Below are 14,984 nucleotides of genomic sequence, written 5' to 3' on the forward strand. Positions count from 1 at the left end.
AAGCAATTCTGGCTTTACACCTCACAAATGTAAACTTATATTTCACAATGACTTATATTTATCATTGCATAATGCACTACATGGTTAACCTGTGACATGAATTTCTTGCAGACTGAAAATAAAGTGAGACCTTGAAGGTGAACATCCACTGGATCAAGCTGTCTATCTATAGTGCCATACCACCCTGGTTGAGCCGACACACACAATATTTCCACAGCACTGTATGGTTAGAATAGAACTATGTTTTGTTCCAAGAAAACCAGACGCTGCTTCTCCAGTACCATTCAATACAGCTCTCAAACGTTGTACATCAAGCAACAGTCAAAAACAGCCAAACAGAGATCTACAGAAGCATGATGTGAAACAATTATCAACAGTTTCTTGAGTCATCCTCATGGCAGGAAAAAGTACATCACCTAAAGGCTAAAAATGAGTCAGATGCAACATTTCTCAAGACTAGCTTAGTGCATGACAAAAAAAAGAATAAAAAAAAAAGACTAAAGATGGTAGTTGATTTTAATGAAGATTTTTGACCAAAATAGTAGCTGTTGGGTAAACTGTGCCATATGCTTTGAGAAAAGACTGTGCCTATCTAAGCATCTTAAAAGCTTCTCCACTGAAAACAGTATTGATACAACTTACCCCGCTCTCCCTTACATGACAAGAGAAAGAGAAAAGGGGGACAGAATGGTGAAACGAGACCTGAAAAAAGAAGAGTGAATAAAAGACAGCTCAGAGACATGTGCATTTTTTAATATTAATCATCTCAGTAATATTTTAACAGCCACTAAAAATCCAATTCTCACTATATTGCCTATGTCTCCTGGCAATGATTATACACCCGTTGCAGTTAAACTCGCACAATGTGTGTGTGTGTGTGTGTGTGTGTGTGTGTGTGTATTTCTAATGTAAGAGACTGACTGACACACAAGGTGGGAGTGACATAGTGTTTAACTCAACACTGTAACACACATATACTTCTTACTTGAGGAGCATCTTCTCCAGCTTTCTCTCCAGACTGTTCTTTTCTCTGTCCACTTCTTTCGTTCTTCTATCTTCTGGCACTGGTCATATTGCAGAAAAAGGTGCAGAAAGGGGTGGCCGATGGAGAAAAAAAAAGCTGTCAATATGTATTCCCCCACACTACTACATTGACCATTAAACTTTAAAAATGCAGATGTGTGATTAAGTCTGACAGGGGGGCAGACTGGTTGAGTTACACTGCATTCTCAATGGATCTGCTAGCAGACCTAATATTTAAACACTGGTGGCGTTAGCCTTCAAAATGACTGCAAGGTGATGCTATGCAAACTCTGTCTGAAAGTGTTAATGTAACATATTTTATATCGGCGATGAGTCAGTTTTAATGTTGTATTGATATTTATTTAAATTCATCATAACAGGCCTATTTGTCAACTAGTTCTATACAATATATCTGTTAGTTTGTAGATAGATAGATAGATAGATAGATAGATAGATAGATAGATAGATAGATAGATAGATAGATAGATAGATAGATAGATAGATAGATAGATAGATAGATAGATAGATAGATAGATAGATAGAGTGAGTAAGTGAGAGAACAATGGTATCCTTCACTAATGAGCTCTGAAAGCTAGGAAAACTTAGCCACACACACAATGGCCTTGAAAAATCACAGCGATCCATCATTAGATAGAGATGCTTCACCCAGTCATTTTTTTCTGTAGTCCAGAGAGTTTTTTTTTTTTTTTTATGTATTATTTATTTATTTATTTAATAGAATGCCTTGTTTTTAAAAGCATTAGTCAACAGGCTGTTGACATGATAAACGATTAACATTTACACCACTTTCCCCATTAAATGATGATTAAGTTGGAAAAACAGCGTCTGTGTCTAAAAACCAAGTGTGCTGCCGAGTCAGACGGCGTCTTTTGGCATCGCGCGCGTGTTCTAGGTAGGCAGCTCAGTGCTGTTTGAGACAGAGCCAGTGCGAGGAGCGAGGATGAGACGGGATGGATGGAGAGAGGGAGGAGTCGACCGGATGGAGGAATGAGGGGACAGTGTGTGTGTGTGTGTGTGTGTGTGTGTGTGTGTGTGTGTGGAGTGTGAAAATCTCACAGGTGTCGGAGTCAGAAGTCCAGCGCTGTTGCTGTTTTATTATTTCTCTCGACAAAACGAACGACAAAAGCGGAAGTTTCACTCACGCGTGCAATCAGTAACGGTCTGAGGAATAAATAAGGTCAGAAGTGACAGTCGCAACTCATTTAAATTAACTCACCTCATTTGAAAAGCATTTAAAGCGTTATTCTGCTATTCAGTCTGTTGCTGAAGTAAAGAGAGGAGTTTTCGCCTGCTGAAGATGCATATGAATTCACCTTTAATTTATTCCGGAACTCGGCAAATGTAAGGACAGACAACAGACGATTTTTCATCTTCAATAAACACAGAAGTGAAGGTAAGTGTCTATTCAATGCCTTTTTAGTGAAGCTTACTCGAAGTTGCGCACTTGTGTCATACCATACCATACATACATATATCTATCTATCTATCTATCTATCTATCTATCTATCTATCTATCTATCTATCTATCTATCTATCTATCTATCTATCTATCTATATGGTATTCTTTTAATTATTTGTTTATTTGTGCATATTTAAAAACGCTAGTTGTGGCCTCTGGAATTAAGTGATCATTATGATATATATATATATATATATAAAATTACAAATGTTTTGGATACATTTTGGATTTTACGAGAAATAAAAAAGTAAACTTTCAGCATGTTCATTTTAGGATATAACTGGTAATAGGTTATGAGAATTAATGTTGTATAAAATATATGTATTATTAAACAAAATATAGCCCTCACAAATTTTCCTTATTGTCTTTTCATGTTTTTTTCTCCTCCAGTTCAATTTCTGTGGAATTTCCCAGTCCTACCAGAGTGACTACAGGGGTCTTCCTTATGTTCCTGAAAAATTAATAATAATATTCTGTTGGATCAATAGATTGTGGCTCATCAGATTTTGATGCAGGGCGTGGGACAGATTTCATGGTACAGGATCAGTTTATTTTGAAACGTGGAACTCTGGATGACAGATTGTTTCGCCACATCTGGCAGGTGTTTGGTTTGACTTCATTTGAATTTTGTTTTGCAAGCAGATAACTTTTTTGATTTCATCTAGTTGTTGTTCACTTATGCAAAAGAAAACCTCAGAGCATCTTCTTTGTTTTAGAGAATACACTTTGTCTATTTAATGTTAACAAACAAGGGGATGAATCAAAAGATTTGTATTGTTATTAGCAAAGAAATTCCCACACTTTAAAAATACTGTATTGCATTGTATTGCAAGTATTTCCATATATTAGGTGACCAGGAGCCACCTTGTGCTACTGTAATAATCTTTCATTCTTTTCCGTGCCACACTTTTGTGTTGCAGCCACCACTGTCCTTATTTGTTCTTCCACATCTTGCTGTCGCTTTCCACTCTGTCCTACCACTAGTCCCATCACACCCTCTCCTTTCTGTATGCTCTATGCTCTTCTTAGTCTCCAAGTTTCATCCATAAATTCATCCTCTATCCTTCTCCCCACTGGCCTCATTCCTCAATAGATATCTCTTTTGTACTCAAACGCACATTTGCTTTCACACTTGTGCAAGTTTTTCTCTAACTTTCACACTGGCGGGCACCATTGCACCTAAAGGAGAGGAGGACTTTCTAACACTTGCTGCCTCCAGGCTCAGCCGTCGCAAGCGTGTCATAGGAGCGGCCGTGGGTGTGGCCATGGTTCTGATTCTCCTGGTCACCATCCCTTTACTGGTCCACAGCACTAAAGGAGGAGGAGCCAGCAATGCGGGAAGTCATTATGAAATGCTAGGAAGTTGTCGGATGGTTTGTGACCCCTACACCACATCTCACGGCCAGGAGCTAACGGCTGTTTCACCCGCACCTCCTGACTTCCCAAACCGGAAAGGGAAGTCTGGGTATCGGGGACCTCCGGGAATCCCAGGACCACCTGGACCACGAGGACCACCTGGTGAGCCTGGAAAGCCAGGTCCACAAGGGCCCCCGGGTCCTGGGCCTGGCGGTTACGTGCCGTCATTCTACAGTCCTAAGATTGCGTTTTACGCAGGACTGCGCAAGCAACATGAAGGCACTGATGTGCTCAAGTTTGATGATGTGGTGACAAATGTTGGCAACTACTATGAACCCAGCACTGGAAAATTCACATGCCCTCTACCTGGTATCTACTTCTTCACATACCATGTCCTGATGAGAGGAGGAGATGGGACCAGTATGTGGGCAGACCTCAAGAAGAACGGACAGGTAAGAATTTATCATTGTTTGTGGTTGAAATTAAATCTTCGGCTCAAGGATATTTCACCTAAAAATGAAAATGCTGTAATAACTTCTGCAACACAAAATGTATTTTCAAGAATATTTCACCTGATTTGTCCACACAAAGAAATTGTGTCTGCAGTCAATTTTAGGAAGTAGTTTCTCCCTGCCTCAGTTCACCACTAAGGTCGACTTCATTTAGAGGAGTCAGAATAGTTGGATTATGAGCTTTCTATTAAATTTATAATTGATTATCATCACACTACATATGATGGAAGCAAATTAGATACAGGTGTATTGTTTTGCAAGGCTGACCAGGAGAAGACTAAAGGAAAATTGTGACATTAACATCTTATCTGTGTGTCCAAACTATCTCAGCTGCATTGCCATATGTTTTTGACAATTTAATAACATCATATTTACATCACTCATCACTTAAAATTGTGTTATACGACTCAGCAGCCAGAACTGTCATGGTATGGTCTACTGCCAGTTAAATAATGAATGTACAAAAAAATTAACAGTTTCCACATTCAGCCATTTATTCCCTCGACATTAATTAAATACTGAAGGCAGGAAATGAGTGAGATGAGAAAAGGTTTATCTGTAGTGCTTTTAAGTGACTGTATGACCTTTGTAGATCAAAACACACTTGGACTTTTTTATTTGACAGGCAATTGTAAGATATTCTTTTATGAACTGTTTTACGCAAGCACACCATAAAATGTTTATTTGTATTTCACTGTGAAAGCCTGGTGTTATGTTGTATAAAACTGCTGGTTTAATACAGTGGACCACCTGTAAAAGTGATTAGTTATAGTAGATTAAATTGGTCCAACTGGTACAGTTTTGTATTGTCATGCATGTCTGCTTCCCCTGTTAAATCATTCATAACTCTTAGATTGAATCCCCTGCACTCTGTACGTGCCTCCTTCTATTGCATGTTCATTGATTGCTCATTAATTATCTTTTCGGGCCGCTCAATTATGTCCATTTTGGGCACATCAGGTGGCACTGCTTCACTCCTCTGTAGGGCCTGAAATATAATAGAGGAATGTGTGGGTTAACTGCTCACTACACCAAATAAATTGCAAATGGAATGATAACTTCCCCATGCACCTAAAATACAGTCAGCAGTCCATTTGTGACACAACCCACAATTTTTGTAGCCTTTAAGATTTTAAAGAGCTCATTAGATGCAGGTTTGTGCAGCTACCTATGGAGAACAGGTAAAAATGAAAAGAATGCTAGATTTTTTTTGACAGATGCTGAGAGACTGGAATTCTCAGAAGTGTCATCTGAAAGCAGACAATGGTCCGTTGGGATTAGAAGTTTATGTTAATTTGTAAAAGGTTATTTTTGAAAGCTGACAAAAATGATGTCAAACTGTCATGTCCATTGAATATTATAGGCCAGTTTGCAAAACACAGAATACACAGAATTTCAAAGGTTTTGGACTGGAGAATTGTGCAGTTTTACTCAAGACATAGACTATTCTACAAAAATAGATATAAGGGTGTTTTAGGTAAGCCTTTTAAGTACATATTTTTTATTAAAACAAATTTTCTCATTTTGTTTTTGTTATAGCTTATGAAGCTGAGTTTCATGATTACTCATTAAAATACTGTAATTTCAAAATCAAACTCCTACATGAAAAAAACAATTGTCCTTTTAAACATTACTACACCAGTAAATGGTAACAAGTGATTATGAGTGATTTATTGATTCAAAAAACATTAATTCATTCAGAAATCAATCTTAGGAGTGAGTTCAAATCTTTTTTTGAAAAGTTCAAAAAAGCATTTTTGTAAGTCATTAAAATAAAGTTTTTTTTTTTCCAGAACAACAACAAAAAAATAATAATCATAATCTTTATTATTAGTAACTAAGACTAAAATGCCTTTAGATTTTATTGCTTTACCCTTGGCCCAGATCCAGATGTTTTCAACATTAAAATATAAAAATGTATTGAAAAAATATTAGGTTTTTAGACCTATGACCCAAACTAAGCTTGAAATAGTAATTATGAATCATTTTAATATTTATATTTTTGAATGTTTAGAGTATTTTAAAAGGAATTCAATTCAATGCTCACATTAACAAGAGTGATTATCATTGAAGAAACACTCACAAATATGTAATTTTACAGGAGAAACTGTAAAGGAACAACACCAAACTAGAAAAAAAATAAGCAGTGAAATATATCCTACATTTTATCCTTCATCTTGAAAACACGTTTTGACACAGTAATCTCGCATCTTCATTCTGGAGGCCATGTTCAATATGGCACCCCAGTGGGCGGCCCACAAGCTCAAGTGCACAAGTGAATTGTGGTCTCAGGCTTAGAGAAGGACGCAAGGGTAGCCATGACAGTTAAGAGTATGGCAAAATCACCCAGGCTGGTTGACAGAAAGATCAGGGGAGGAAAGGAAGATAGATGGCTTAATAGAAAGCTGCAGACAGTGGGCAGAGAGTCAAGACTTCTGGGAGGCTTATACACACGGACAAAAGTGAATACAGAGCCACATACAGATGGAGACGCACTAAACATGTCATGGTTTGACAAGTTAACAAGGCGTCTTAAAGATGAAAAGACTATATCCTGACATTAGCATTTGTTTGCTAATTATGACTGGCTGTGAATGTTTGGGTGCTAATTAAGAGAAAAAAGGATCTCAGGTATCCTCTAGAGTGTGGCATGTGTGTTGCTGTACCTGGTTGCTGGCCCGTGTGACCATCTGGCTGATCATTGTCTGTATGGTGGTTTTGACAGCTAGTGAAAGCTGGTCTCTTGATACCGACTGGTGTGGTTGTGATGGTATGCTCATTCTTAGACCTAAGACGTGTGAGGCTAAAGTGTCCCATGAGTGTCACTGTTGAATGGTCTGTGAGTTAGCGCCCTTTGGTACCTCCCGAAATGGAAATGATGTAGGTGAATATATCTTTTCTTATAGGATGAAAATTCAATTACATGTAGTTTTCTTGATTTTACAGGAAAAACATTAAAATAATAGAGTATATAAAATTTTCACCATGCTTCTTTAATTACTTTTGTCCTATTTTTTATTTTTTTAAGTGAAAATTTGACTTCTCTATTTTGGGTTTGTCACACAGATTCTTTAACTTCCCGTTAATATTAACACATATTATTTGTAATATAATTTTTGAGTAAAATTGAGGCTTCCAAACAATGTTAAATGGTTTATGATGAAAATTTTAATTCAGAAAACAAACCATTTCTTTTTGTTTTCTGTATTAATATAAAATTAATTGTCTGCTTCCTTATAGGCTATGTTTTGTTTTTCCACACCACCATGTTAAACCCACCTAAAATGTTTATTGATTGTTTATTCCAGGATATGTGGTTTTTAACATGGATGATAAAATGTAGTTCAAAGAAGGTACATTTTTCAAAGTTTTTAAAACAGACCACCAATTAAAGAGTGACTCATATTTCACTGGCTTTTAGTTTTGGACTAGTACGTTTTTGTTTATTTGTTCTTAAATATATCATAGTAGTTGAATATGCAATTTTTTGTTACAAAAATTCTTTTGTTGAGTAAGAGATGGAAAGGATTAGTGCTGTGATCATAATAGTGCCTTCTTCGATATTTAATGAGGTCATCTTCATTTTTCTTGTCATCAATTTGGTGTATTTCCCAATGAAGGAGATTCTTAATGAAATGTCATCATTGTACATTTAGCTACTATATCACAGCATATGGGAAATCTCATACTAGAATCGCACCTTTTAATAATAGCATCTAATTTTTATGCCGTGTAAGTTAGATAACCGTCTGATGGAATAACAGCATCTATAAACATATGGAGAGATTTGTTAAAAGGATCTGATGCTTCTAGCATTATTGGTGGCGTTTTATTGTGCTTGTTGAATAATGGTTTGTTTGCCTTAATGCTAATGTTAGTCAAAATATGACGCCAGGGTCGTATGTCCTCTCTGATTTAGCATCTACATGCTTCCTCATCATTAACGTACGGTGTGCTGTTAATCTTTTAATTTATGGTCCCTCATGCAGGTTCCCAAACCCTCAGTCTAAACCTCTGTTCAGAGTAGACTAATCTACACTCTGTCCGCTCTGTTGCTTAATCGTTCCACCATTTCTTTTTCTCCTTTTTCACCTGTCACACGCTCTTTTAATAGACCTCCAAAAGGTCGAGCTCTTTCACACGCTAGTGTTAAAAATGCCATCGCCTGTCTGTTAATGACCAGTACCTGCTCTAATAAATGTCTCCCCGGGGAGTGACATGTACATAGTCCAGTAGAAATATAATGAGTGTCTTTGGTCGTCTCTAATTGTGGTGATCCCTAATTGCACGGCCTCTAATTGCCAAATAGTTTTAAGGGAAATGGTATAAACTGATTAAAAATTTGTCAAATGGAATGCATAGGTGACACCCTTATTAATTTTTACACGGGGTCAGTTGATAATGGGGTGGTTCACCTAAAAATGACTATTCTGACATTGTGTAAATTCACACGTGTATGTCAATGGGGACCAATTTACCAATTGCATCTTCTTTCATGTTATACAGGTTTTAAATAACAAGTTTTTTAAAAGAATTGAAGGTGAACGAACCCTTTAACCAGTGGATTATATCCATACAGCGATGTTCACCGAGCCTGTAACCAGTGTTATAGTGCACACTTGCACCATTAGTATGCAATGTCACGCTCATACAGTATGCCAATTAAGCATAATTCTCTTAAGAAGCGCAACAAATTTTATTCTCCCTTTGAGGCAAAACTGAGCTATTCAATAAATGTTCAAACGTTTTTTTTTTTTTTTTTGCTTTAGTCTTTTCCCTCCCCTCGTGTGTGCCCGGTCCCTTAGGTAAGTTTAAGAGCTAGTTTTCCATTGTCTCCGCTCTAAGAGGTCTGTATATCACGGAGAATGAATCCTGTCAGTTTTATTACTGCTGGAGCACGGCACCGCTGATAAAAACAAGACTTCATATACCCTTGCATCCCACAAAATAGCCTTGCTTGATCAGTCTGTTACCCGAACCTCCCCCTCCTACTTTCTCCTTCAACCCTTGTCTTTCTCCTCTGCTCTGGTTATGTCTAAAACACCGCCCCCCTCCATCCTTCTCCTCCCTGTAATGAAAAGGCCTGGCAGAACAAGCCCCCAGCAGACCCGAGGGTCCCTGCTCAAGTCAGCGTGGCGTTTCACAAGTAGTCGGCTCCCATGTCAATATCCATCTCCAGTGCAGTCAACAGTAATCCTAAAATGCCCCTCTCCCTCTCCCTCCAAGACAAGCTTTCATATCACTTATATTTGATAAATGCCGGGAAGCAACTAACAAGCGCGCTTTGCGGGACATGTCTAAACCTCGGGCGCTCAGATTCGGTGTAACTGATCCCAAAAATACAAGATGAGAATCAATGGAAGCGAAGAAAGGTCTTAAATGGTCTTCGCCGGATGTCTGCTAATTAAAGTGACCGCTCGCGTTGTCGTATCGAACACGGGGGTATGCCGGAGGGAGAGACTGGCCCTTTACCCATTTAGCCAAAATAATGAGGAGAATGACATACACTGTGCGTCGATAGGGAGAGGAGGCCAGGCCGTCACTGTCAGACGTGAAATGATGTGCATGCCATATTGACCCGCTCAAATTTACGGTCTTTTTTGATCTTGATGATATTTCAGTTTCCTTAAGTCATTGTGGCACTGCAGTAAAAACGAATTCAAGTATGACATACATGATTCGTACTATAAAGAAAACATCACTGTTGCAGTGATTTGTATTCAGTCACACATACCAATGGTGTTCACACACTCAATATTTAGATTATTGACCTGCCCTCTGTGTGGATTACTGTATCACAGAGTGTGGCTGTGAGATTTGGATGTGAGATACTGTGAAGTTGTCTCCGTAGTCTTTTTTTATGTGAGATAATAGTTGGAAAAGGGATTTCTCAAGGGACTGGCAACCCAACACAACTGTTTGATGCAGGCTGCACAGAGATAAGGCAAAAACGCTGTTCACGTCACACATCAACACAACGAATATCTTCAGGTGGAGTAATATGATTTTTAACACATTTAAACATTTACCCATATTAGAGTTTTCCATGATCAATTTTTATAATTATATTCACACAATATCTTAATAAGCGTTTAATAAAATTACAGATCTAGTAGATGCACAGATGAATGAAATTAAAAATTTAAATATAAACATAATTGTACTATTGTTATTATTACTATATGATTTTATTAATATATTTAATATGGTTAATATTTATACAAATTACTATTATTATAATTATTATTAAAACCTTCAATATGAGTATTTTTACTATTGTTATTAATGATATTCACAGTGAATGTTATTGCCTTTTATTGTTATAAGACAAAATAAATTGCCTAAAAATCAGTTCTACATATCAATTATTAAACACAAAATAACTGATGTAAATGCAATATTGGTTGATCACTGCTCATCAATATTTAAGCTACATGTCTCTACACAGCTCGTGTATCTTTTCAAATTGCAAATGACAAATATCTATCACAGCTATGCAAAATCAATTTCAAACTGATATATTTGTCCGGCAGTGCTGCGTTTTAAACCTCCCTAACATCATTATACCGATTGGTATTCAATAAAGCATCTAAATGGCACTAGTCTCGGCTCAGGACATTGTGCGGATGTTGACAGTATCGTGATGGTAATGGAGTGGGGTTATTAGATTATGGATATGGGAAGGAGTTTATCTCTGTCTGGGGTCAGTGTGTTTTATGTGGGCTGTGGGTATGGGTGTTTCTCAAGGGAATAAAACACCCGTTAAAACAAAAGGCATTTGAGTGAGTGATAGCATGTTGTATAAGCATGTTTACTGACACCATGCATATCACTGCATTTTTTTCCTACGGTAGACTCACTCCATATGTTTAGGAAACCTGACAGAGATTGAGTGGCTATAACACGGCCGAGCAAAATGCCTGACAATCACTGTCTGTCATCTGACACCTGTCTACTAAAACATTACCTGTTTTTTTCTTGAGTGTAGATCGGATACTAAGAAATGATGTCTAAATCACATTGCAAGGATACAGAACTATAATACGGTGTATCTGTGTCTGTTTTAGCATTTATTTTAATTGCAGGACTGTACGTCTGTCTGGCCACATGACTATTCTCAATTTAAAATGTTAACAAACAAGTTTCAGATCCACTGCTGGGAGTCAATACAGCTGATCTCTCAAGCAGAATTTAAATGAGTTCGTCTCTCCAGTAAACAGTCTCGTTGCGGTTTGTGTGATACGTGCGCTTGTGATTCAATTCAACAGGTCAATAAAGGAAGGGGTATAGTACAGTTTTAGCATCACCCATGTAGATCTAGCTACACAATACAGTATTGTAGATAAATAGGAGATAATGTGTCTGTTTTCTTAATTGAGATGAGGGTCAGCAGGTTATCTGCAGCCCCGTCCATTCAACCCGGCCAACTCTTGTCAGAGTATCATTTAATAATGATGATAAAACAAGGCCTCTTTCATGTCAAGAGAGCATCTGTATGCTGAGATATGGCTAGTGCGGTATTATTACTATTAATATTGATTAATATAAATAATTTATATCATTATTAATATAGAATTCATATTAATTATTTAATCTAATAATTAATCTTTATAAAATGTATTACAGAAGTGTTCACTTCATAGGAACTGGAAAAACTATAAAATCAATTACAATTCATTATTTTTGCATATTCATTTCATTTGAAAAAAAAAAATTTATTGATACATTTATTATATTTTATGCATGTTATATAAGCTGGGAATGGAGTTATAGTGGTTTGTGTGCGTTTTTTTTAAAGCAAGCACCTGGAACTATAAAAAGATTGTGAAATCAGTTACAATTCATTATTTGTGTCTATTAATTGAATTTCCAATTGTAATTATTATTATGTTTATTATTATTTGAATAATACGGAAAAAAAACAACGTTTAATTATTATTCATTATTTCATAACATTAGTTCATAACATGATTATTTGTTCTAGTTTAATAAAATGAAATGCTTTAAGAGGTTTTTGGAATTTTTTTTCTCCTTCAAATGAAAAGAATCATAAAATGATAATGAAATAAATTATAATTCATTATTTGTGTAATTGATAAATTTTAATTAATATGAAAAAAATTTAATATTTGTATTCATTTTAACACATTTAAAAACAAAGCAAAAATTATACCTATGCATGTTTTCTTTCATATATGATAATGAAAAAGTCACTGAATGCAGTCTATGCTCATTTATAATAAATTCCACAGCCTGAAGTTGTTGCATGTCATATCAAATGAACAAAATGATCAGTTTTAACATGATATCTATTATATTTGTTCTCATTGCAATGTTCAGATCTTGTTTCTTGAATATGTATTTATATATTTAAGTGATTCCAATTATAAGAGTGGCTATTGCAGTGTCACACTTTATGTTATTGTGCTTTAGTTTAGTTTTGCTGTTTGGTCTAATGATTATTACTAAATGATTATGAATACATCATGTACATTTCAGTATCAGTCGAGTATGCTGGAATATTGAGAATCTAATCTGTGAACTGTGGCGATCTGCTGCCTGTGTGTCCTTCATCTAACCGTGGCTTCATTTCTCCCGCGTGCGACAGGTGAGGGCCAGCGCTATCGCCCAGGACGCTGATCAGAATTATGACTACGCTTCCAACAGTGTGATCCTGCATTTAGACGTGGGAGATGAGGTCTGTGTGCAGCTGGACGGAGGGAAAGTCCACGGAGGAAACACCAACAAATACAGCACGTTCTCTGGCTTCCTCATCTATGCTGACTGACCTGCTCTACACACTCAGATGTACTGTGTATGAACACACACACTCATACAGTATCGTACACACACCGAACAGGCTTGAAAGAAACGGACGTGGTTTATACGGAGCATAAGGGCTTCTCAGACAGAACGGCAACCAATTCCTTTCATAAAACAAGAGGATTTCTGTTTGTATTTGTGTAAATTATAACTATCTTACACATTGTGTACACTACTCCCAAACTTAAATTAAAATGCATATAAATATATGTCTATATCTATCCTGGACGGTGGCACATGTGTTTTCATGTGTACTTGTAAGTGTATTTGTCTCCATTTTGTGTGTCAATCAAAACCAGAGATTCAGACTCACTAGTCAACATGTTTTATGGTGAACTGAGCTGCATTTACACATGGCTGGACTTGAAAGAAAATCGGTGTGTAAATATACTTTTCACTCACTAGACGCAGCCGTCGCACGATACGGGATCGTATATATGCATGCGCACATGTTGCAGGGCTAGTGATTAATCGAAGTCCTCTTGTTCAATTCATTTGACTTAAGGTGACTGCTTTCGTTGTCTTTGTGGAATTGGAAGGAGTGTAATTGCACACACAATGGTATACTACAACCAAACAGATCGATTTCCAATCTGTCTAAATAATCTGGGCCAGACCGGAACATTAATATATTGATTTAGGCTGATGTGACTCTTCAGTATTCACAGTTAAACCAGTAATCACACAAATAAATGAAATTATTACTACTTTTTAAAAGTGATTATGTTGTTCCCTTGTGTAAGTATAATAAACAATATTACAATGTAAAACTTTGAAATCAATAGGAAAATATTACACTCTTGACAAGGAAGTACATTTCATATCACATATATATATATATATATATATATATATATATATATATATATATATATATATATATATATATATATATATATAAATAATATATTTTTATTTTTTTGCCATTAAAAGAGAATATGTTTTAAATGTAACATTTTGACAGCAAATTTAGGAAAAGCAACATGCTGGACAATACATTTTTACAGTGATCAATAAGTTTGTATGTATTATATTTTAGAATATCTTAGAATATGAAAGTTACAAATGTATAAATCAAGCTCCATATAATGTTTACATTTTAAAACTCATGAAATCAAAACACGTAAAGTTTGCATAAATCAGATTTTCCTTTTTGTCCCTAACCTTTTTATTTAATTATTTTATTTTTAATTCTGGACTTTTAGTACAGATTCATAACCAGTATTAATACATTTTTTCCTAAGAAATACAACAGGAAAGAGTTGTTGTTTGAAGTCAAGCCATGTGGAAATACACTGAAACAAATACACAAATAACATGTCAAAACATCAAAAATAAAAATTCCCTATTCATAATTCAATAATAAATAATATTCCAATATCTCTGCCTCATTTTTATGTAACTATTGTTCAGCTGACTATACAAAACTTTGCATGTTAGATGGCTTGAAATCAGAGAAAACATTTCCCACTTTTGACAAGAAAGTACACATTTAATATCCTAAGCATTATATTACAGAATTATTTACACAGTGAGATTTATTTATTTTCACTTTAAGAGAAAGAAGGTGAGTAGATTTCAAATTCTAATAAATTATTATTATTATTATTATTATTATTATTATTATTATTGGTATAAAAGAGCAACATTGCATTTAACAGAAGGAACACTGTGGTCAATTATACATAATCCATTAACATTGGATTATATCAGTTATACATAAAAAAATCAAGCTCTATATATTTTCCTTTGACATCAAGCCCAGTAAGGTTGCTATTTTAGGACAAATC

General features: G+C 35.8%; 1 protein-coding gene across 1 annotated transcript; it reads left to right on the top strand.

The window, feature by feature from the left end:
- The first annotated feature begins 3,552 nt into the window (after positions 1–3,552).
- c1ql4a (complement component 1, q subcomponent-like 4) lies at positions 3,553–13,993 on the top strand. Its single transcript, XM_026200085.1, has 2 exons — positions 3,553–4,311; positions 12,980–13,993. The coding sequence occupies exons 1-2, from the start codon at positions 3,769–3,771 to the stop codon at positions 13,157–13,159; spliced, it is 723 nt and encodes a 240-aa protein (XP_026055870.1). The 5' UTR covers positions 3,553–3,768; the 3' UTR covers positions 13,160–13,993.
- The last annotated feature ends 991 nt before the right edge of the window (positions 13,994–14,984 follow it).

Source organism: Carassius auratus, chromosome 23 (assembly GCF_003368295.1).
Source record: "Carassius auratus strain Wakin chromosome 23, ASM336829v1, whole genome shotgun sequence".
Classification (NCBI taxonomy): Eukaryota; Metazoa; Chordata; class Actinopteri; order Cypriniformes; family Cyprinidae; genus Carassius; species Carassius auratus.